At 47.1% G+C, this 25,080-nt stretch overlaps 1 protein-coding gene across 2 annotated transcripts in view; it reads right to left on the minus strand.

Moving 5' to 3' along the window:
- LOC119972356 overlaps positions 1 to 21,515 on the minus strand; it is a 102,183-nt gene extending 80,668 nt beyond the window's left edge. For both annotated transcript variants that reach the window (XM_038808904.1, XM_038808903.1), the window contains exon 1: positions 21,309 to 21,515. In XM_038808904.1, coding sequence (XP_038664832.1) covers positions 21,309 to 21,378 — 70 coding nt within the window. In that variant the 5' untranslated portion in view covers positions 21,379 to 21,515. The remainder of the gene's footprint in view (positions 1 to 21,308) is intronic.
- Positions 21,516 to 25,080: the final 3,565 nt, after the last annotated feature.

Here is a 25,080-nt window from a genome sequence, read left to right on the forward strand (position 1 = left end):
TCAAAATCAGCACAGCTTGGGGCAGAGTTCCCTCGACACTGCTACATGAAACACCCGCAAGTTCGGTCCTGCAAAGGTTAGATACAGATTCATCCTCCAAATACATTGCCCATCAAAAACTTCCGAGAACAGATGCAGCACCATTTGGATTTGTTCCAGAAACATTCTCCAATCAAGTTGCCTCGACCCCAATCAAAAAAAGAAACAAAACTGCATTTATACAGCACTTTAATGCTGAAAAACATTCCAAGAAACACAATCAGAAAACGCGTCTTCCTCTATTTCAGTGAGAAGTCTCTCACCATATTCACTGAGACACACTGCCAGTTACTTCTAAATCAGAGTGTGAGTATTAGAGATCACTGATGGAACCATCAATTCAGCGAACACGCGCAGTTGGATCTGAACAGAGGCTTTAATACACTTACAATAGAGCCAGCCTATTCGTCGTTGAACTTCAGGTGAACTGGCAGGCTGGCTCTAAGGCACGGATCTTTATACATCGGTCCCAGGGGGAGGAGTCCTGGGCGGAGCCAAGGGAGGAGCCCAGGACAAACTCTCGCGTACTCCCAGAGCGACTCCCCCGGTGGTCGGATAGTGCAACTGCACTTACAATGGGTAGATAACGAACATATATACATGGAGTGATATTGGCAACTATATATAGTGTGAATCACATTCACCACATTCACCCCCTGTTAAAAAAATCAAGTCCGGCAGGGGTGATGGCTCAAAGAGTCAATCTGTCCGATGGATGAATTGTCCGTTTTGATTGCGGAGCCCCGGGGTTGCAACCTCTTGCAGTGGCTGGGCGGGCGTCGAGGTCTGGGGTACGGTTGCCGGCTCCGGGGCGAGTCTTGTCCGAGCCTCATACACCTCCTGGTCGAATGGAGACTGGGGGCGCAGGGGGCGGGCTGGTGCTGGCGCTCCGGACTGGTAGGGTGAGCTCGCAGAATCGGGGGCGCAAGGGGGCGGCCGCATAGAGAACAGGGAAAGGAGTTCCTCGCTGGGGGTAGATGGGGGGCTGGATCCAGCGGGTGCCAGGTCCCGGAGGGAAACTGTGTCCTGGCGACCGTCCTGGAACTCAACAAATGCGTACTGTGGGTTGGAATGAAGCAGGCGCACCTTTTCAACAATGGGGTCGGTCTTGTGCGCCCTGACGTGCTTCCTTAGGAGAACCGGTACCTGGCATCCTCAGCCACGCCGGAAGTGAGACCCCTGTCATAGTGCCCCTGGAAAAAATGAAGAGCCGCTCGTGGGGGGTTTGGTTGGTAGCTGTACACAGGAGGGATCTAATTGCGTGGAGCGCGTCAGGGAGGACTTCCTGCCGTTGGGAAACTTGGAGCTTCCTGGACCCGAGGGTCAGTAGGACGGTCTTCCAGACCGTTGCGTTCTCCCTCTCCACCTGTCCGTTCCCCCTGGGGTTGTAACTGGTAGTCCTGCTCGAGGCGATGCCCTTGTCGAGCAGGTACTGACGCAGCTAGTCACTCATAAAGGACGCACCCCGATCGCTGCGCACGTAGCTGGGGAAACCGAACAGGGTGAAGACATAGCTGGGGAAACCGAACAGGGTGAAGACAATATGCAGGGCCCTAATGACTGTGTGGGAGGTCATGTCGGGGCATGGGATGACAAAGGGGAATCGGGAGAACTCATCAATAATGTTAAGGAAGTAATTGTTTGTGTTAGTGGAGGGGAGTGGCCCTTTGAAATTGATCGCAAGGCGTTCAAAGGGCCTAGAAGCCTTGACCAGGTGGGCCCTGTCTGGTCTATAGAAGTGCGGTTTGCACTCCGCACAGATCGGGCAGTCCCTGGTGACCGCTTTTACCTCCTCGTTGGAGAAAGGCAGTTTTCGGGCTCTGATGTAGTGGGCGAGCCGGGTGACCCCTGGGTGGCAGAGGTCATCGTGGATGGCTTTTAGGCGGCTGATTTGCGCGCTGGCGCATGTCCCGCAGGATAGGGCATCCGAGGGCTCGTTGAGCTTCCCCGGTCGATATTTGATATCGTAATTGTAGGTGGAGAGTTCAATCCTCCACCGAAGAATTTTGTCATTTTTAATTTTGCCCCTTTGCGAGTTGTCGAACATGAAGGTGACCGACCGTTGGTCGGTAATGAGGGTGAACCTCCTACCTGCGAGGTAGTGCCTCCAGTGTCGGATAGCCTCCACGATGGCTTGTGCTTCCTTCTCGACTGAGGAGTGTCGGAGTTCTGAAGTGGATAGGGTACGGGAGAAAAATGCAATGGGCCGCCCTGCTTGGTTTAAATTGGCTGCTAGCGCTACCTCTGAGGCGTCGCTCTCAACCTGAAAGGGAGTGGATTCATCCACTGCCCGCATGGCTGCTTTGGCGATGACGTCTCTGATGCAGCTGAAGGTCTGGCGCGCCTCAGCAGACAGGGGAAATAGTGTGGCCTTGAAGAGTGGGTGGGCTTTGTCCGCATATTGGGGGACCCACTGGGCGTAGTACGAAAAGAGCCCCAAGCACCGTTTGAGGGCCTTGGGGGGAGGGGGAGTTCTAAGAGGGGGCGCATGCGGTCCGGGTCTGGGCCCAGGACTCCGTTCTCCACGACGTAGCCGAGGTTTGCTAGTCTGTTTGTGCGGAACACGCATTTCTCCTTGTTATATGCAAGGTTTAATTTTTGGGCCGTCTGGAGAAAACGGTGGAGGTTGGCGTCGTGTTCCTGCTGGTAATGGCCACAGATGGTAACGTTATCCAGATACGGAAATGTGGCCCGCAGCCCGTACTGGTCTACCATTCGGTCCATTGCTCATTGGAACACCAAAACCCCATTAGTGACGCCGAAGGGAACCCGGAGGAAATGGAAGAGGCGGCCATCGGCCTCGAACGCCGTGTAGTGGCGGTCCTCCGGGCGGATTGGGAGCTGGTGGTATGCAGACTTCAGATCCACCGTGGAAAATACCCGATATTGGGCGATCTGGTTAACCATGTCTGCGATTCTGGGGAGGGGATACGCGTCTAGGAGCTTAAAGCGATTGATGGTCTGGCTATAATCGACGACCACGCGGAATTTTTCCCCGGTCTTGACAACCACCACCTGAGCTCTCCAGGGACTGTTACTGGCCTCTATGATCCCCTCACTGAGCAGCCTTCGGACCTCCATTCTGATAAATACCCTCTCCTGCAGGCTGTACCACCTGCTGCGGGTGGCTACCGGTTTGCAATCCGGGGTGAGGTTGGCGAAGAGAGGAGGGGGGGGGCGATGCGCAGTGTGGCGAGGCTGCAGATAGTGAGTGGGGGCAAGGGCCCGCCGAAGCGGAGGGTGAGACTCTCGAGATTACATTGAAAATCCAAGCCTAAGAGGAGTGGCGCGCAGAGGTCGGGCAAGACATACAGTTTAAATTTGGAATAGCTAGCGCCTCGAATCGTTAGCGTTGCTGTAGTGCGGCCTTGGATTTGGATGGAATGGGAGCCCGAAGCGAGGGCGATAGTTTGGTTGACGGGATAAATAGGGAGGGAACAGCGTCTTACCAGCTCTGGGTGTATGAAGCTCTCTATGCTCCCGGAGTCGAAGAGGTACGACGTGTTGTACCCGTTGATCTGGACCTCCGTCATCGAATTTCTCAGATGCTTGGGGCAAGATTGGTCGAGGGTGATCGCGTTCAGTTGCGGGCCGTGTGGTGGGTGCCCGGGGGAGTCGAATTATTCCGATCGGGCGTCCTGTCGAGTAGATGCCGCTGCATTCTGGCGAGCTTGATGCAGGAACATTGCGCTGAGTTGCGGGCCATGTGGTGACTGCCCGGGGAGGTCGTACTCCTCCGATGAGCTGTTTGAGTCTGGGGATGCAGCTAGGGCCCGTGAATCGCACGTGGGGGGTGGTGATGAAGATGGCATCCAATATGGCGACCCCCATGAATCACACGTGACCGGCCACATGGTGGAGGTTTGCCAAGATGGCGGCCCCCATGTGGTGGGAGGGGGCGGAGCCTGAGCGTAGGCCGCAGCGTTTCGGGCCCCGCGGGCCTGCTGGTGCTGGAGGCGATGTTTTTGGACTGTTGGTGTTGAGGGCTGGGGTCCTTCTGCCGAGGCACACTTTAGCATAGTGGCCTTTCTTCCCGCAGCTGCTGCAGGTCACGGATCGGGCTGAGCTGTGCTGCCGCGGGTGCTGGCTTTGTCCACAGAAGTGGCAGGCTGGAGCAGTTGAATAACTGGTTTGGGGAGCTGAATAGTGGCAGGCTGGAGCAGTTGAATAACTGGTTTGGGGAGCTGAATAGTGGCAGGCTGGAGCAGTTGAATAACTGGTTTGGCGAGCTCAGTAGCTGGCTGGGGAAGCTGAGTAATTAGCTGGAGCAGCTGAATAGTTTGAGTATTTGACTGGGACAGTAGGGCAACCGGCTGTGGCAGCGCGATAGCTGGAGGGCTTTGCGGCACAGGCTTGGGGGTCCTCAGGTCGGGAGCCCATGCGGGGTTACCGGGGTCCGCGGGAAACAAGTTGAGGCTGCGGAAGGAAACTTCCATTGTGATAGCAGCCACTACGGTAGTCTCTAAGCCCTGGGCCCCATTTTCTAATAGTCTCCGGCGTACATAGCTAGATCGAAGGCCCGCTACAAAAACGTCCCGCACAGCAAACTCCCTATGTTTGGCCGCGGTTACGGCCTGGTAATTGCACTCATTTGAGAGATTGGTCAACTCGCGTGCAAATTCAGCTAAAGTTTCAGTAGACCGTTGTCGGCGAGTCGTGAGCACATGGCGGGCAAAGACCTCGTTCATGGGCCTAATATACATTTTGGCCATAATCGCCAGCGCAGCGGTGTAGGAACCGGCTGGATTTAGTTGTGTAGAAATTCTGTGGCTTACCCTCGCGTGCAGTAGGCTGAGCTTTTGTTCCTCCGTAGTTTCAGCGGTGCTGATTTCGGCCAGGTAGGCCTTAAAACATTTCAGCCAGTGGCAGAAGGTTTCTTTCGCCTCTGCATTCTGCGGATCGAGTTCTAGATGTCCTGGTTTTAGAGCGGATTCCATGCTTTACTTCGGCAGCTTCTTAAGTGTATTAAATTGATGGAACCATGAATTCAGCCAACACGTGTAGTTGGATCTGAACAGAGGCTTTAATGCACTTACAATAGAGCCAGCCTATTCGTCGTTGAACTTCAGGTGAACTGGCAGGCTGGCTCTAAGGCACTGATCTTTATACATCGGTCCCAGGGGGAGGAGTCCTGGGCGGAGCCAAGGGAGGAGCCCAGGACAAACTCTCACGTACTCCCAGAGCGACTCTCCCTGGTGGTCGGATAATGCAACTGCACTTACAATGGGTAGATAACGAATATATATATACACATGGAGTGATATTGGCAACTATATATAGTGTGACTCACATTCACTACAATCACATTGTGACCATCCCAAACTAATTTCACCTGGGACATGTAGACATGGCACAGAAGGGAGACATTAGGAGCAATGTACCTCTCAAGACGTTCTCCGGGAGCAGATTGTGGGGAGGGTTCCAGAGGGTTCCAGCTTGTATGTGTATAAATGCTGGCGCAACTTAGCAGTGATCCTCAATCAATGTTAAATAGTCTTCCAGCTCGCACTGTGTGTTTGCACATACGAACATCCAAATTAGGATGAGTAGGCCATATGGAACCTCGAGCCTGCTTCACAACTCAATAAAATCATGGCTGATCTGATTGCAACCTCAACCTCACATTTCTGCCTATCCTTGATAAGTTTCCATCTTCTTGTTAATCAGGGATCTATCAACTTCAGCCTTAAAGATATTCAAAGACTCTGCCTCAGCCACCTTTTGAAGAATGTCTCAGCCTTGAGAGAAAAATATATTTCCTCACCCCATTTTTAAATGGACGCCCCTTTACTTTTAAACAGTGGCCCCTAGTTACAAGAGGAAACATCCTCTCCACATCCACCCTGACACACCCCGCAGGATCTTGCATGTCTCAATCAAGTCTTGCCTGTCCAACCTTTCCTCATAACATATGTGAAGACTGGAAGACTAAAGTCTTAAATGTTGGGAAATTTAAGGATTAAAAGCCTGGATTAGAGTTTGGTTGACTGTAATGGTCATTTTTTAAAAATTAATTCTGTTTTTTAGGGATTTTAGCGGCCAGAGGTGAAACTGACAAAGGAATGTCTTTTTTCAGTCTAGGCTAATGGGCTGTGGTTTGTCTGGGAGAGTCCCTGGGGTGTTAATGTGCTTTGCATTCTGCAGAGATAATGTGTGTTTCAGTTTGGGGAGATTAGGTCATTGCTGGGTGGAGCTAAGGAATGCGGAGAGACATTTTGAAACACTTTGGAGGAGCAGTTTGTGGAGAAATACTGAACAGAGGAGTTGAATTATTTTATTATTTTTCTCAATTAAGGAGCAATTTAGCATGGCCAATCTACCTACCCTGTACATCTTTGGGTTGTGGGGGTGAGAAACGCAGACACGGGAGCGGATAATGACCTGGGGTCTGTATTGAATCCAGGTCCTTGGCGCAGTGAGGGAAAAGTGCGAACAACTGCACCGCCAGAGGAGTTGAATTCTGATCTGTCTGACACAGAGTCCACAATTCTCACCCAGTAAGGTAGATTGAGCTGCATGTTTCTTTTCTTGTTGTTTCATGGGATATTGAGTAGTATTTAACGTGTAATTGTAAGCTGCTCTGTCCAAATATAAGTTAAAAAGTTTAATATTGTATTCATAACAACGTTTTGTTTTAAAAATTGTCAATTTCTTCATGCAATCACTTCTGAAGTGATTCATTTTTTCCGCACAGATACAAATAAACCAAAATAGTGGAATTTCTGTCTAGTGTCCTAGCCACTGGTGGGGTCCGGTCTGGGATTGTAATACATAACCTGACCATCCCAGCTTTTAGTCTAGTAAACCTTCTCTGAACTGCTTCCCATGCATTTCTTCCTTCCTTAACTAAGGAGACCAATACTGTACACAATACTCGTGCTCTGTACAAAAGAAGCATAATCGCCCTGCTGTTGTATTCAATTCCTCTTGCAATAAATGATAAAATTTTATTTGCCTTCCTAATTACTTGCTGTACCTGCATACCACACTTTTGTGATTCATGCACTAGGACATCCAGATCTTTTGGCATCACAGACTCTGCAATTTCTCATAATTTAGAGAATATTCTAAAATTTTATTCATCCTGCCAAAATGGACAATTTCCCACATTATAGTTCAATTGCCAAATCTTTTGCCCACTCACTTAACCTATCTATACCCTTTTGTAGCCTTCTTACAGCTCACTTTTGTACCTATCTTTGTGTTGTCAGCAGATTTAGCAAACATATTAATTGGTCCCTTCATCCGCTGGGGTTTAGAAGAGTAAAAGGCAACTCAATTGAAATGGACAAAATCTCAAGGGGTCTTGATAAGGTGGATGTGGAGAGGTTGTTTCTTCTTGTAGGAGACTTGAGAACTAGGGTCTCTCAGAGGGCCGGGAATCTTGGAAATCTCTTCCTGTAAAGGTGTTGGAAACAGAGCCTTTTTAAGGTATAGTGGCTAGATTCTTGGTAAGCAAGGTTATTGGGGGGAGATAGGCAGGATGCAGATTTGAGGTCAGGCTTCTCCCTTCCAGTTCTTAATGTACAGCTATTTCTGGGATTTCACTTGGATCCTTTATAGGTGAAGACTGATGCAAAATACCTGTTTAATTCATCTGCCAGCTTCTTATTTTGCATTAACTCCCCGGACTCACTTTCTACAGAACCAATAATCACTCTTCTTTAAATATCTACAAGAACTCTTACTATATACCTTTCTCTCATGCTCTAATTTTTCCCTCCTTATTCTTTGTTGTTTTTTATACTGTGTCCAATCCTCTGATCTGCTACTCACCTTTGCGAAATTATATGTTTGTTTCTGTAAATTTGATACCATCTTTGACTTCATTTAACCAGATATTGGATCCTCCCTTTGGCATTTTTCTTTTTAATTGGAATGGATCTATTCTGTGTGTTCGGAAATATCCCCTTAAATATCTACCACTGTATCTCTGTTGAGATATCCCTTTACCGAAATTGCCAAATCACTTTCACTAGCTCTGCTTTCATGTTCTCATAATTGCCCTTATTTAAGTTTAACACACTAGTCTTAGACCAACTCTTTCTCAAATTGAATAGGGAATGTAATCATATTATGATCACTACTACCTAGGAGTGTCTTCACTTATGAGGTAATTAATTAATCCTCGAGGTAATTAATTCTATCCCATTGCATAATAGAGTATAGCCTGCTCCCTGGTTTGCTCCAGAACGTGCTAAGAAATTATCCCCAAAAAACATTATGAGTTAGTCTTTAATGCTACCTTTGCCCAGTTGATTGTTCCAGTCTGTGAAGATCACATGTAATGCCCTTGTCAGATGGCCTGATTTATATTACAAGAACATTTGTAGCTAAAGCTATAAACGATTTACTTACTGTGGATTAACTGTATACAAAACAGATGACTAGTAGTATGATCATGCTTAAGCAACCTCTCACTTCCAGCTATCCAGTCAGTCTGAGGTCATTTGACTCTAACGTCCACTTATATACTAATGACAATCCTAGTGGTCAGTTGAATTACAACACAACCATGATATCACCACAGATAATGATGATTACATGGTTGAGGTACTGGGGGAAAGTAATGCAGTAACACTGTGGCCGTGCAAGGGGTCAATGGCTTAAGCAGATGAGAGATGGAAAAGAGAACTGACCAACAAAAACCCTTTCAGCGTATATTTCACTGATTTGAGAACATAGAACATTTCAGTGCAGAAGGAGGTCATTCAGCCCATCGAGTCTGCACCGACCCACTTAAACCTTCACTTACACCTTATCCCCATAACCCAACAACCCCTCCTGACATTTTTGGTCACTAAGGGCAATTTATCATGGCCATCCACCTAACCCGCACGTCTTTGGATTGTGGGAAGAAACCGGAGCACCCGAAGGAAACACGGGGAGAACGTGCAGACTCCGCACAGACAGTGACCCAACGGGGAATCGAACTTGGGACCTTGACGCTGTGAAGCCACAGTGCTATCCACTTGTACTACTGTGCTGCCCACATTATATTCACATCCTCTTCCTCAGAGTGAGGCCTGATGAAGCAGGCCTAGTGAAGGCATTCAGTTGAAGTCATTTCCACCATAGGTCAACAGGCCTGTGACCTATGAGGCCTAGTCTGCATTCTTCATTTCCTGGAAATACTTCCCTTCATGACGTCGAGACAGAAGACCATCCGGCCCATCTGAGCTCATTCATCCAGCAAGAGCCTTCTTTCTCCTATCACTGCGTTCAACTGTGAGTTCAGCATTTTAGCCTCCAATGTATTTCTTGGTAGAGAATTGCCGTCGATTTAACATTAAATTTATTGCCCTTCCCTTCTCCACATCACTAAATGTATTCTTCCTTGGATTATAGAAAGACATTATTTTAAATGACGATTTCATAGCTAACTCATCAGTCTAGTGATAAATAAATTGCAAAGCAAATAGTGCTGACTGTGTCTTTAATTATTTCTGCTGTCAATTAACAACAAGCACGCAGGACATTGCCTCGAAGCCATCCTAAATAAGTAGTTTGATCATTGTTCTGAGGTCCTATCTGATCATCCTACTCAGTCTAATGCATTGTGTATCTTTTGGGAATGAATATTTTTGTTGGCTGAACCTGATCTATCTCAACAAAACAAAGGCAAAAAACTAAAATCCCTTCCAGGCCAAACAGATAAAAATTCCAAAATGAAACATTCTTTTGATGTCCCACAATTTACAAGTGTGCTTCTCAATAAAAAAAAATCAGACTAACTGAATCAAAACCTCACCTAAGGGTTTTAGTGCTGCTAAATCATAGTAACATAAAGGTTAATGGAGGAATGACAATTTCTAAAGCATCCACACATTTTTCAGATATACACAATGCATCTTCTGAAGCAGCTAGAATCCTGGACCGGCCTAGTTAATAAAAACTAACCGCTATGGGTCACGAAATAGAGGAGATAAGATTAGATAATCAAAAGTTTACCCTGACCATGGGATCAGCAAATACACTATGTTATGACTGCTATTTGGCAGCACAGTAGCACTGTGGTTAGCACAGTTGCTTCACAGATCCAGGGTCCCAGGTTCAATTCCCAGCTTGGGTCACTGTCTGTGTGGAGTCTGCACGTTCTCCCCGAATCTGTGTGGGTTTCCTCCAGGTGCTCCAGTTTCCTCCCAAAGTCCAAAGATATGCAGGTTAGGTGGATTGGCTATGCTAAATTGCCCTTAGTATTCAAAAATGGTTAGGTGGGGTTACGGGGATAGGGTGGAGGCTTAGGGATAGGGTGAAGGTATGGACTTGGGTAGAGGTATGGGCTTGGGTAGGGTGCTCTTTTCAATGGCCGATGCATATTTGTTGGGCCGAATGGTCTCCTTTTGCACTGTAAATTATATGATTCAAATATTGGTCACTGCAAGACCCTGGGTTTGATTCCTGATCTATTAGCCATTTTCTGAGTCAGCAGATATCAAGCAAAGCAGTAGCTGGAGTGTGTCACGTGATCTCAGCAGCTCACAGCAAGTGGATGACAGAGAAAAAGATCAGCCAGGATTCCTTCTCCTACTTCCTATCCAGTGACTGATGCTGGAAATTACTGATTGTTGAATATTCCTGCAGATAAATGGAGCATTCAGCTTAGCAAGACAGTTGTCAATGTTTTTATCCCACTCTCCTGTTCACTCCTGTATACTTTAAATAACACTGTGGCACAGGGAGCCAATTGAGATCACAAGGGAAACAAATAATTTGAAGGAAAAATTTGGACCAGTTGCTGTTTGCATTGGGTGTTTGGAGACAGCTCAGAGTTGAAGAACAGAGGAGCCTACAGATACATAGATGGCAGTGTCAACAGTAAATTACTGAACTGGTGGAGGCAAATAAGATTGTTTCGGTCCACTCCTGTTTGACTGTAGGAACTGCGAGTTCACCATAACTTGAAGCCTGATAGAGCAGAAGTGGTGGAGCTGGCTGTTATGGTCAAATTGACTCTACACCAAGGTTGACATTGCCATGGGTCAACAAAGAGCTAAGAGCACGTGCCAAGCATGTGATCTTTGAGTAGTCCAGTGGTGGTGAGAAGATTATGTTCTGAAGAACAATCTGGCAGATTTCTGCCAGGCCACAGATTACCAGGTTTATTGAATTTTATTTTCATACTGCCATGGTAGGATTCGAGTTCACAATTTCTATAGTACAGCGCCATAACCACGAGTCCACCATAGTCCTCGTCTATTGGAAGGCAGTGACCGTTATTGCAGTACTGACAATTAGTGCAGCACCCTTGGACTCCTGTATCTTACCGAAGTGGACATTCTTTGTCTTCCACATTTCCTCACTGAGGTCCTGTATATACTAATGACCATCCAGACTACCTCTTCCATAATTATCTGATTGAATGGAGTCTGCTTTCAGCCCCTCATTCCCTCCAACTCCCCTGGCCAGGGTCAACAATGACAATGAGCATTGTGGCTCTCTCTTTCCTTGACTTTCTTCATTCAATACCCCAACCTGCACTTTTTGCTTCACCAAGGAAAAATCTTGCTTTTAGAACAGGGCAGGGAGTGTATATATTGTGATTCACCAGGTATTGCCTTTGTGTGGGAAATGCTAGATTGACTAGAAGGTCTTATTCTGCCAGCCACTATTTGCATGTTCCTCAAGCTGCCTCTCTTCATGGTTCATTTCCTACATCATGTAGTTCTGCTCTCTCCTGTCCATGTAGCCAGAATATCTCCTGAAATTATTAATCTTCTCATTTCTTTACACTGCAATTGTCTCCAACTCTGTGTTTCAGATCCACCCATGATTACAGATATTTCAGAGACATTCAGAACTCCTTGAACCATTGTGCACTGTGCTTACTGCATTTTGGGATGCACACTCAGTACCGTGCACCATTAGAACAAACAAAGAACAGTACAGCACAGGAACAGCCCTCAGCCCTCCAAGCCTGCGCCGACCATGCTGCCCGTCTGAACTAAAATCTTCTACGCTTCCGGGATCCGCATCCCTCTATTCCCATCCTATTCATGTATTTGTCAAGATGCCCCTTAAATGTAACTATCGTCCATGCTTCCACCACCTCCTCCGGTAGTGAGTTCCAGGCACCCGCCACCCTCGTGTAAAAAAAAACTTCCCTCACACATCTCCTCTAAACCTTGTCCCTCACACCTTAAACCTATGCCCCCTAGTAATTGACCCTTCTACCCTGGGGAAAAGCCTCTGACTATCCACTCTGTCCATGCCCCTCATAATTTTGTAGACCTCTACCAGGGCGCCCCTCAACCTCCGTCGTTCCAGTGAGAACAAACTGAGTTTATTCAACCTCCCCTCGTAGCTAATGCCCTCCATACCAGGCAACATCCTGGTAAATCTCTTTTGTACCCTCTCTAAAGCCTCTACATCCTTCTGGTAGGCCCGGCCAATGAAGGCAAGCATGCCATATGCCTTCTTGACTACCTTCTCCACCCGTGTTGTCCCTTTCAGTGCCCTGTGGACCTGTATACCTAGATCTCTCTGATGGTCAATACTCTTGAGGGTTCTACCATTCACTGTATATTCCCTACCTGTATTAGACCTTCCAAAATGCATTACCTCACATTTGTCCAGCTTAAACGCCATCTGCCATCTCTCTGTCCAAGTCTCCAAACGATCTCGATCCTGCTGTTGCATGCACATTGTCAACTGCTCTCTCCAGCAGCACTAACTCACTATCTTAATGATGTCCTGTTCCACAGTTTCATTCTATCCTACATCTCATCCGGTGTTTTAACAAATAGATTTTTATCTTCCTTTCAGGGAGTGAAGGAATGCAAGTTTCATGGATACGAACACACCTCTGGATCCTTCTTCCCCTTCCCAGATTCCCTCTGACCCCCATGTCTTCTTTGAAACTTTACCCTTCAAGGGTATTCACACTAACTCCCCCCTGTCTAACCTTGAACAATATCTCCCTAAAGATCTTAGCTTCATCCCATGTCACGCCACCTCAAAATGAATCTCAAGCTCATCAGGAGGCCGAGTTCATCTTCCATAGTCTCTGCCTCAGCACCCATTTATTTGGCCAGGATTCCTCTCTTCACAGACAATCCTTTTACTCTGCCCACTCCTCATATCCCTCGATTCCCCCGGAACGGAAAAATCTATCTCACCCAGTTTTAAATATATTCAACAATGGAGCATCCACAACCTCTGAGGTAGAGAATTCCAAAGAATCACAACTCTTTGAGTGAAGTCATTCCTCCTCATCTCAATCTTAAATGATCAACCTCTTATTCTAAGACAGTGTCCCTGTGTCCCAGACTCCCCAGTCAATACAAACAATCTACCCTGTCAAGTCCCTTCAGAATCTTGCATGTTTCAATGAGATCACCTCTCATTCTACTAAACTCAAGAGAATAAAGGCCTAATTTACTCAGTTCCTCATCATAAGCCAACATTCCTATCCCAGAAACTAAATGAACCTTTGCTGTACCGCCACCAATGCAAGTATATACTCCCTTAAATAGGAGGTGAGCCGAGAGTGACTTCCCTTGACATCAAGGGAGCAGCTGACAAGTTAAATTGAAGTAAATGGGAGTCAAGTGGAAAGTGCTTCACTGGTTGGTGTCATACCTAGCACAACAGAAGTTGGTTGTGGTTGTTGGAGGGCAATCCATTCAGCACCAGGACATTGCTGCAAGAGATAGTGTCCTCAGCCCAACATCTTCAGCTGCTTCACAGAATCACAATGCATAAGAGGCCCTTCCACCCATCAAGTCTGCACCGACACACCTACGTAATCGAATTTATCATTTCTTGACCCATAACCTTGAATGTTCTGTTGTGCCAAGTACTTTATAAAAAGGGTGTGAGGCAACCTGACTCTACCACCCTCCCAGGCAATACATTCCAGACAGTCACTCCCCTCTGCGTAATAAAGCTTTTCCTTACATTCCCCCTAAACTTCCTGTCCCTTACCTTGAACTTGTATCCTCATGATTGACCCTTAAACTAAGGGGAGCAGCTTCTCCCTACCCATGCCCCTCAATCTTGTACACCTCAGTAAGGTTACCCCTCAGTCTTCTCTGCTCCAACGAAAACAACCCAAGCCTATCCAACCTCTCTTCATAAATGTTCCACCCGAGGCAACATTGTGGTGAATCTCCTCTGCACCCCCTCCAGTGCAATCCTTCCTATAATGTGGCGATCAAAACAGCACACATTACTCCAGCTGTGACCTCCCCAAAGTTCTTAACAACTCCGACATGACCTCCTTGCTTTGGTAATCCATGCCTCTATTGATAAAGCCATATAACTTTGTCACAAGCCAATTAACCTGCCCTTCAACCTTCATGTAGCTATGTACAAACGCACCAAGGTCCCTTTGTTCCTCAGACCTTCCTAGTGTCCTACTGTTCACTGAATACTTCCTGGTCAAATCACTCCTGAAATACTCCTCACACTTTTAGGGTTAAATTTCATCTGCCACTCATCTGCCCATTTGACCATCCCGTCTATATCTTCCTGTAACCCAATACACTCAACCTCACTGTTAACCACCCGGCCAATCTTTGTGTCATCTCAAACTTACTGATACTACCCCCCATATAGTCATTCATATAAATGACAAACAATAGGGGGCACAGCACGGAACCCTGTGGTACGCTGCTGGACGCTGGCTTCCAGTCACTAAAGTGCTTTCCGTCATCACCCTCTGTCGCCTACAATTAAGCCCATTTTGAATCCACCTTATGAAATTACCCTGTATCCCACGTGCATTTACCTTCTATATAAATCTCCCATGTGGGACCTTGTCAAAGGTTTTGCTGAAATCCACATAAACGACATCACCTGCACTACCCTCATCTACACACCTGGTCACCTCCTCAAAAAATTCAATTACATTTGTTAGACGTGACCTCCCTCTGACAAAGCCATGCTGACTATCCCTGATCAAACTTTGCCTCTCCAAGTGGAGATGGATTCTCCTTCAGAATTTTCTCCAGCAGCTTCCCTACCATTGGCATGAGACTCACTGGTCTGTAGTTCCCTTGCTTATCTTTACAACCCTTCTTAGATAGTGGAACCACATTAGCTGTTCGCCAGTCCTCTGGCACCTCCCCCGTGGTCAGAGAGAAATTAAAAATTTAGGTCAGAGCCCCTGAGAACTCCTGCCTCACCTTCCACAGCAGCATGGGACACAATTCATCCGGACCAGGAGATTTGTCCACTTTTAAGTTTGCCAACATCTCCAATATCTTGTCACTTCCTATGTCAATTTTCTCAAGAACCTCACAATCACTCTCCATAGTTCCTTATCTACCACCTCATTCTCTCAGGTGAAGACAGATATGAAGTATTCGTTCAACACCCTACCAATGTCCTCTCGCTCCAACCACAGATTTCCCCCTTGGTCCCTGGTGGGCCCTACTCTTTCCCTGGTTATCCTCTTCCCATCGATATGCTTATAGAATATCTTGAGTTTCCCTGCTTTACCAGCCAGACTTTTTCATATCTTTTCTCTCCCACTTGCTTTCTTAAGCTCCATCCTGCACTTTCTGTACTTCACAACTGCCTCCGCTGATTTGCTCCCCTTGTACCTGCTCAAAGCCTCTTTCCCTTCTCATCATATCCCGAATACCTCCGGTGACCTATGCTTCTCTGGGCTTGTTACTCCTTCCTATCACCCTTGAGGGAACATGTTAGGCCTGTACCTTCCCCATTTCCTTTTTGAACACCTCCCACTGCTCTTCTGTAGATTTCCCCACAAGTAGCTGTTCCCAGTCTACCTTGGCTGGATCCGGCCTTATTTTACTCAAATCTGCACTCTCCCAAACCAAAACATTTTTTTGAAACTTGTCTATTTCTTTGTCCATAACAAGCTTAAATTGTTCAATGTTGTAACCTTCCCACCATCCTAAATATAAGGTTGTTCACTGATGATTGCACAGTACAATTCACAAGTCCTCAAGATACTGAAAGCAATCATGACCATATGTAGTATGTGACCAATGTGTCGTTGTATTCCCATGCATCGACTACCTTTGTCCTTCTAGATGGCAAAGGTTGTTGGTTTGGAAGGTGCAGTTGATAGAGACATGACAAGTTGCTGCAGTTGATTTTGCATATGATGTACTCTGCTGCCCCTGTGCATTGATGGTGGAGGGAGTGAATGTTGAAGTTTGGATGGAGCACCAATCAATTGGGCTGCTTTGTCCTGGATTATGTCAAACTTGAGTGTTGTTGAAGCTGCACACGTCCAGGCAAGTGAAGAGTATTCCTTCACACTCCTGACTTGTGCCTTGTAGACAGTGCACAGGCTTCAGGGAGTCAGAGTGAGTTACTCACTGCAGAATTCCCAGACTCTGACCTGCTCTTGGAGTCACAGTATTTGTGGCTGGCACAATGGTAAGCCCCCAGGATGTTGATGGTGGGGATTCAGCAGGGGTAGTGCTGTTGAATTATCAAGGGACGATGGTTAGACTTCTCTTGTTGTAGATGGTCAAATGTGTGGTCAAATTACTTGCCATTTACCAGCTCAACCCTGAATGTTGCCCAACATTCACTCCCTCCACTACTGATGCACAGTGGCAGCAGTGAGTACCATATGCAAGATGCACTGCAGCAACCTGCCATTACTTTTTCCAACAGCACCTTCCAAACGCACAACTTTGCCTTCTAGAAGGACAGCAGATGCATGGTAATACCACCTGCAGATTTCCCTCCAAGCTACACACTATCCTGAATGGAACTATATCACTCTTTCATCAGTGTTGCTGGAACTCCCTCCCTAATAGCACTATGGTGTCCCCATACCATGTAGACTACAATGCTTCAAGAAAGGGTCTTTCCACCACTTCTCACAAGGGGGATTAGGGATGGGGAACAAATGCTGGCCTTGCCAGCAATGCTCAAATCCCATGAACGAGTAACAAAGAATCATGGCCTTTCTGTCCTTCCGATAGCTAGACTCCTCTGACCTCCCTATTGCCAAGGACAGTCCATGGCTCCAGCCATCAATATTCCCTCCTGGCTGCCTGCCAGACGTTCCAGTCAGCCAAGGGTTGCAAAGGAGATATAAACTGTTAAGGGATCACATTATTATATTTGACAGGACTTCCACATCCCAACCTTGTTACATTTGCTGGTAGTTTTCAGCTCTTTCCCCCCCCCCCCCCCCCCCCCCCACAACCACCCCTCATCCTTCAAGCCCACCTCCCCAAACATCTTAGGGGCAGCAGGGTAGCATGGTGGTTAGCATAAATGCTTCACAGCTCCAGGGTCCCAGGTTCGATTCCCGGCTGGGTCACTGTCTGTGTGGAGTCTGCACGTCCTCCCCCTGTGTGCGTGGGTTTCCTCCGGGTGCTCCGGTTTCCTCCCACAGTCCAAAGATGTGCGGGTTAGGTGGATTGGCCATGCTAAATTGCCCGTAGTGTCCTAATAAAAGTAAGGTTAAGGGGGGGGGGGGGGTTGTTGGGTTACGGGTATAGGGTGGATACGTGGGTTTGAGTGGGGTGATCATGGCTCGGCACAGCATTGAGGGCCGAAGGGCCTGTTCTGTGCTGTACTGTTCTATGTTCTATGTTCTATCTTCCTTTTAAATATCAGGCTAATATATCAGTGAGCTAGTGGTGAATCTATGGAACGGTCTCCCTCCAGGAACAGGGGGAAGCAGATAAATAGTGAATCCTCGAAGACATAGCAGGTGCCAAGGGACGATCAGATAACTTTGAACCTCGGTCTCAAAATTCTCCGCTACTGGAACCTTCGTCGCATCATGTCTGGATCTGTTGGAGACTAGTTGATAGAGATTGATTGCTATGATTAATAACTCCATTATTGTTGTGTTGTGCACTGCCCAAAAAGCAAACTAGATGGACCCTGTTTTTTTTTTTGCTGTGTGCCAACTAGGGTTTAAGTAGCCATGCAGGTGAGCTGGAGATATAGACAGACATTGTGGGGGAAAAACAATACACAAATTGGAGTTTAAAGAGATGGTTCTGTGAGAGGAAATTAAGAGTTTTTTTCACGCAGAGGTTGGTCGGGATCTGGAACTCACCGCCTGATGGGATGGTAGGAGCAGAAACACTCATCACATTTAAAAAGCACTTGAAATGTCAGAACCTACAAGTCCATGGAACAAGAGCTGGAAAGTGTGATTGGACCAAATACCTCTTTTTAAAGCTATCACAAACCCAATGGGCTGTGTGACTTCTTTCTGGACCATGAATTTCTATACATTTTAGGAGAACAACTGGGAAAATGTTGTTTGTTGTTCTAATAAAAAAGGACAATTAAACTGTTTGAGATTTTTCAGTACTGTTAGTGCCTGCTGAATGTTCTAATAGTGTCACGGGATGTTCCTTAATGTTTTATTTGAAAGCTGGCACATCTGACAGTGTAGCACTCTCTTGATTCTGCTGGAATTAGATTATATCCACTGTGAACTTCAAACTCACACCCTTGGACTCAAAGGCAAAGTTTCCACCCAAATGAGCCAAGTTGACATTTCACTCAGTTGGGTATTGTTTTTTTTAAGCTAAATTTTCAGCACATTTTGCTTTCCCAATAGCTCAAGACAATTCGGTGGTGTACCCCTGCCACGGATTTCCCGATGGCATGGGGTGGATTCAATGGGAAATCCCATTGACAGCTACAAGGCAAGATCCCGCTTCCACGCAATGATGGGCCACCTCCTGCTGCCAGGAATCAGGCTGCGGGCAGGCCAGAGAATCTCGCCCAACGTGTATTCACATAGCGCCTTTCATGACATCCCAAGTTGTTTTACAGCCAACGAAGACCTTGTCAAATGCATGGTCATTGTTGCAAAGTAGGAAAGATATCGGCCAATTAGTGCACAGCAGGATTCAATAAACGGCATTAAAATAAAAGTCCAGATGCCGCCGGCCAAGTACACCACCAGCCCGGTAGTGGTGGCGACCCTGCGGATAGGGGGCCAGTGGAGGAGGCATGTGGGGGAGATGGGGGCGTCTGTCTGGGCACCAATCTGCGACAACCATCGGTTTGCCCCCGGCAGTATGGATGGGGGGTTCCGGGTATGGCGGCGAGCGGGGGCGGGAAGGGTGGGTGATATGGTCCTGGAAGGGAGCTTCGCGAGTTTGAGGAGCTTGGAGGAGAAATTTGGGTTGGTAAGGGGAAATGATTTTAGATACCTACAGTTGCGGGACTTTGTTCGTAGACAGGTCCCATCTTTCCCACGCCTCCCGCCAATGGGGATCCTCGACAGAATAGTCTCTAGGAGGGAAGAAGGGGAGGGCAGAGTCTCGGGTATATATAAGGTGCTCATGAGGGAGGAAGGGTCCCAGACAGAGGAACTGAAACTTAAATGGGAGGAGGAGCTAGGCGGGGAAATGGAGGATGAGCTGTGGGCAGAGGCCCTGAGTAGGGTAAATTCAACCGCGACGTGTGCTAGGCTCGGGCTGATCCAATTTAAGGTCGTTCACCGGGCCCATATGACGGTGGCTCGGATGAGCAAATTTTTCGGGATAGAGGACAAATGCGCTAGGTGCACGGGAGGACCAGCGAACCATGTTCACATGTTTTGGGCATGCCCTAAGCTGAGGGGGTACTGGGAGGGATTTGCGGGGGTCATGTCCCAGGTGCTAAAAACAAGGGTGGTGATGAGTCCAGGGGTGGCAATTTTTGGGGTTTCGGAAGACCCGGGCGTCCAGGGGGAGAAAGAGGCCGATGTTTTGGCCTTTGCTTCCCTGATAGCCCGGCGATGAACATTATTGGCGTGGAGGGACTCAAAGCCCCCGAAGACTGAGTGGTGGCTTGCGGACATGTCGAGTTTCCTGGGGATGGAAAAAATTAAGTTCGCCTTGAGGGGATCTGTGCAGGGGTTCACCCGGAGGTGGCAACCATTTATTGACTTCTTTGCAGGAGAGTGAGCGTCAGCAGGGGGGGGGGGGGGGGGGGGGGAGTAGAGTAGGAGGGAAAATATGGCGGGTAGTACCGGTGGGAGGGGAGCGGGCTTGTGCAATATGTTACGATGGAAGTATTGAAAGTACGTGGATGTTTGCACATTTTTGCCTTTTTTGCTTTCTTTCTGATGATGTCTGTTACTGTTTATAAAGCCAAAAACTACCTCAATAAAATTGTTTATTAAAAAAAAAGACCAGAGTATCCGATTTGGTGGTGAAGGACCAGATAAAAATGTTGGTCAGGACACCAAAGAAAATTCCCTGCCCTCCTGCGACAGAGGAGTTTGTTTGCCTGAGGGGCGAGATGGAGACTGGGTTTCCCGCTTCATCCAAAAGGTGGCGCCTCCGACAGTGCAGCACTCTCTCAGTACTGTACAAACAAGTCAAATCTGGGGGTTGGAACTGGGCAGCATGGTAGCACAAGTGGCTAGCACTGTGGCTTCACAGCACCCAGGTTCGAATCCCTGCTGGGTGACTGTGCGTTGAGTCTGCACATTCTCCCCGTGGCTGCGTGGGTTTCCTCCGGGTGCTCCAGTTTCCTCCCACAGTCCAAAGACGTGCAGGTTAGGTGGATTGGCCGTGATAAATTGCTCTTAGTGATTTAGGAGGGATTATTGGGTTACAGAGATCAGGTGGAAGTGTGGGCTTAAGTGGGTCGGTGCAGACTCGATGGGCCGAATGGCCTCCTTCTGCATTGTATGTTCCATGGAACTCACAACCTTGCTGGTCCAGAGTGAGGCACAGCAAAGAGGACGCACTGAAAGATTTCTGCCCAAAAAAAATCTCTCTCGGTTGGGAAGCGGTTCAGTCACTCAAAAGGCAATTAGATGTGTTCAGTTAACAGCTTGGAAATAAATTGTCTCCCACCTCACTCTTGTACCGTTTATTTCCCAATCCTGTCAGCTGTGGCACAGACGACATTTCCTTTTACTTCAGGTCCGAGGACCGTAATTCGGCCTCAACCTCCAATGGAAAACGCATTTGTGCTTCCAAGGCGGCATCCTTGAGGATGCTCAAGTGATATTATGTAATCAGCGCCCAACAGCGCTGGGTCAACGCAAGCAAAGATTTCATTTTAATTGTTATTTTTTTTTAAAGGGGTTTGGGAGATGGCGAGGCCCTGCGTCCTGCAGCAACATATCTGCTAATGGTGCCTTCAGAACGGAAAGCAGATTTCGGAGAACCGTGACATTCTCCTGATTTGCCCCTCCCCGGTCTGAAACGTCCGTCACACACACAAACACCCCCACTTCAAAACAATATTCGACATCAAGATGGGGGGGGGGGGATGCATCATTAAGACTGTTAAAACGGTAAATCCTTTGCAAAAGGTAAAATATAAATGAATGCAGATTAAATCCTCGCCCCGCGACTCACCTGGGCTTCTTTGCTTAGGTTGGAACTCCTGGTGTAGACTCGCTGCATCTTTTGCTGCATCCCCGGGCATTCTCGAGCTGGATCTCGGAATCAATGCTGTGGATTCATTTAGGCAAAGCAGCCAGCGTGTGTTGTTTGGTATCCCTCCCTACACCTGATCCTCACCAATGCTGCCGAATTGGGGGGGTGGGGGTGAGTGGCTGGTTTTTTTTTGGGGGGGGGGGGGGGGCGGAGAGAGCGAACGTGTGTGCTGGGTGCTTACTGCGTGTGTGTTTGTATGCGTGCTTGCAAACTGAGAGTGCGCTGCACCAGCATCCCTTCTGACAGTGCACTCTACTGTACTTAGCTGTGTCATGCTAGATGATGTCAGCAGGATTCATGAGAAAATCAGGGTGTGTACCAGGCACTGCAGAGCGAGGGAGAAGAGAGAGCAGAGGAACATCGTTTCTAATCAATTGGGAGAGACAAATAGGGAGAGCACTCGCCTCTCATCAATGCTGCAGAATATTTAAGCCACTTTTTTTTCCAGCACCTGTGTCCCATTGCATCACCCAGTCCCCTTCATTCTTCCATTTGGAGACGAACCATGTTTCGCTCTGATTTCTGCAAGCCCATTGCAGTCTTTGTTGGATGTCAATGCTTCACCCTTCATTAAATATTCATTTAGATTCAAGCAGTGTCTTTTTTAATATAGCGGGGGGGGGGGGGGGGGTGGGGTGGGGGGTGGCCAGCAATAATCACCAAGGCACAAAGACCATCAGTGAGACAGCTGGGTGGGTGGGTGGGTGGGTGGGTGGGGAGGAGAGATTGGATAGCTTGATGGTGATTGGGGGGTTTGGGAGAGGCTTTCTCGTTTTAATGTGAAAACATATATAATTAATCCCTGTTTGGTTAATAACCGGAGGAGATGATTTAATAGGAAAGGAAGCTGCGAACGTCGAAAATCTGCATTATTTTGAAATGCTGGAAGTACACAGCAAGTGTGCCAGCTGTGAGAAAGAGACAAAAGCTGCATTAGTGCCAGTCTCCCACTTAAATTCATTTGCCTTTTCAGAGTCTGTGCATTCTTAGCACGTTTTTAAAATTAGAAAGCCATAGGGCAGTATTTCTAGAATGGCAAGACATGTAGACTGTAAACAAAGAGCAAAGCTTTATTTTAGGCAAGAGGGGTTTTACGTTTCACGTGTGAACAGGAGACAGTGGATTATTTCTGTTCCATTCAAACATGAATTACTCAACATTATCAACAACAATAACTTGCATTTAGATACTGCCTTTAACACAGTGCTTTACAGGAGCATCGTTGAACAATATTTGTAATCAATCAAAGCAGGGAGGTTCTCTCCAGCTTTCTGGGGCCAGTTTAGCTCAGTTGACTAGATAGCTGGTTTGTGATGCAGCACCGGTTAGATTCCGACTGAGGTTATTTATGAAGGCTCGGCCTCTCAACTTTGCTCCTCCCCTGAGGTGTGGTGATCCTCAGGTTAAACCACCACCAGTCAGCTCTCCCCCTCAAAAGGGGAAAGCAGCCTATGATCATCTGGGACAATGCCAATTTTTTTACTGGCTAAAACCTGTCCCTCAATCATTGCCAGTTAAACCGACTATCTGCTCTTTTATCTCATGGATGTTTGTGAGATCTCGCTGGAGATGAAGTGATATGGTTCCTAAGTTATAATAGTGTCTTTATCGAAAAAGATATCATAGGCGGCATGGAAAATCCCATTCTGCTGTTGTGAAGGAAGTTCTAGGATTTTGAGCAGGGACAATGAAGGAACGGTGATATAGTTCGAAACTTGGATGGTGTGTGACTTGGAGAGGAACTTGCCGATGGTGGTGTTCCCAGACATCTGCTGTGATTGTCCTTCTGGTAGAGCTTGCGGGTTTGTATGGTACGGTTGAGAGACCCTCGGTAAGTTGCTGCAATGGATCTTGCAGACAGTGTACCCTGCTGCCATGGTGCATGTATAATGGAGGGATTGAATGTTTAAGGTGGTGAATGAGGTTTTTATGTTATCACAGGATGCGGGCGTCGCTGGCTCGGACCAGCATTTATTGCACATCCCTAATTGCCCTTAAGGAGATGATGGTGAGCCACTCTCTTGAGCCACTGCAGTCCACGTGGTGTAGGTACACCCACAGTGTTGTTAGGGAGGGAGTTCCAGTATTTTGACCCAGCGACTGTAAAGAAACAGAGATATATTTACAAATCAGGATGGTGAGTGACTTGGAGGGGAACCTCCAAGTGTTGGCATTCCCATGTATCTGCTGTCCTTGTCCTTCTAAGTGGTCGTGGGTTTGGAAGTTGCTGTCGAAGGAGCCTCGGCAACTTGCTGCAGTGCATCTTGAGAACTGTACACTGCTGCCACTGTTTGTCAGTGGTGAAGTGTGGGAAGGAATACTTAGAATGGTAGATATGGTGCCAATCAAGCAGAGGTGGGCCTACATATTTGGGGGGCCCATGCTCTCCTACATTGTGGGGGCCCCACGTCACACCTGCCCCAGTGATGTGGCAGCTCACCCCAATGACATCAATATCCTCCTGTCCCGCCCACCCACAGCTCACACGTGCAAGGCACAGAAACCCAAAATCACTGCTTGACAGACTGCTGTAGTACTCTTTAACTTATGACAACAACACGCCTGTACTAAATGAAATCCAAACCTACCTGTTGTCATCATGACGGTAGAGATGGTCAATATTGAGATCTCCGTATCTTGAGGTGAGGAAACATGAACTGACTGATGAGCACCGGGATGGAAAAATCAGCCAATGAAGAGACTGCAGCACAGCACAGACCAGGGAAGGACAGAATGACCAGAAACCGCCCAGTGTTGGAGCAAATACTCCAATGAAATGAAATGTCCAGTCCAAGTTTAATGTCAGTGGCTTTGCTGGCAACCGTCTGGCGGGATTCCGTTCTTTAATTGTCCAGAGAGTAAGAGACTTTCCAAAGGCCAGCAAAGAGCAATGGGGAATGGCGATTACTCACTGGTTATAACTGTCTTCATGTGACCAACAGCCATTATATCAGACAAGCACATGCTCTCTCCTGAAGAATAGAATTTAGACTGAAGAACATGATAGAGAGACAGATTTTGTAGATTTTCTCGCTTCTCCAGTTGTTTGCAATCCATGGCAACTTAGATGGTCTTTCTTCTACATTTTTCTTCACAAAATCATTTATCATATTATCATAGGTAAAATGTTGAACGATGCATTGTAATCATTAATATTGCTGAACTTGTCAAATGTTTCTGTCATATTGCGCAGATAGTTTTTCACTCTTTTCACCACAGAGAAAGAATGTTCACCGGAAGCATTAGTGATGGGTGTTGTAAAAAAGATCTTTAGAATGGTTTCCACATTTGGTTGCCTAAAAACCATCACCTACAAGTCTGTACAAATCAGCTGACAATCTCAAAGCACAGAGCTCATCATTGTCAATTAAGTGAATGAAATTGTCTCATTTCATCTTCAAAAGATTTGTGTTTATTTTCTCCCAGTAGAATTCAATTAATCTCTTACTGCAGCACCTCTTAGCATTCTCATCCAAACTTTTGTCAAAATGCATGCAAAATAATTCAACCGTCTTCTTCAGAGATACTCTGCAATTACACCATTATTGTGCCACAATAACATAGACAGTCGCAATGATGATCTTCTCGTTCTCTTTTAAAGTGATTTAATTGTCTCTAGTTTAAACAACAATAACTTCCTGTGTCTTGTATGCTTCTCATCATCAGTAGGAGCTGTATTCTTTGTTAATGT

This window comes from Scyliorhinus canicula, chromosome 10 (assembly GCF_902713615.1).
Source record: "Scyliorhinus canicula chromosome 10, sScyCan1.1, whole genome shotgun sequence".
Lineage (NCBI taxonomy): Eukaryota > Metazoa > Chordata > Chondrichthyes > Carcharhiniformes > Scyliorhinidae > Scyliorhinus > Scyliorhinus canicula.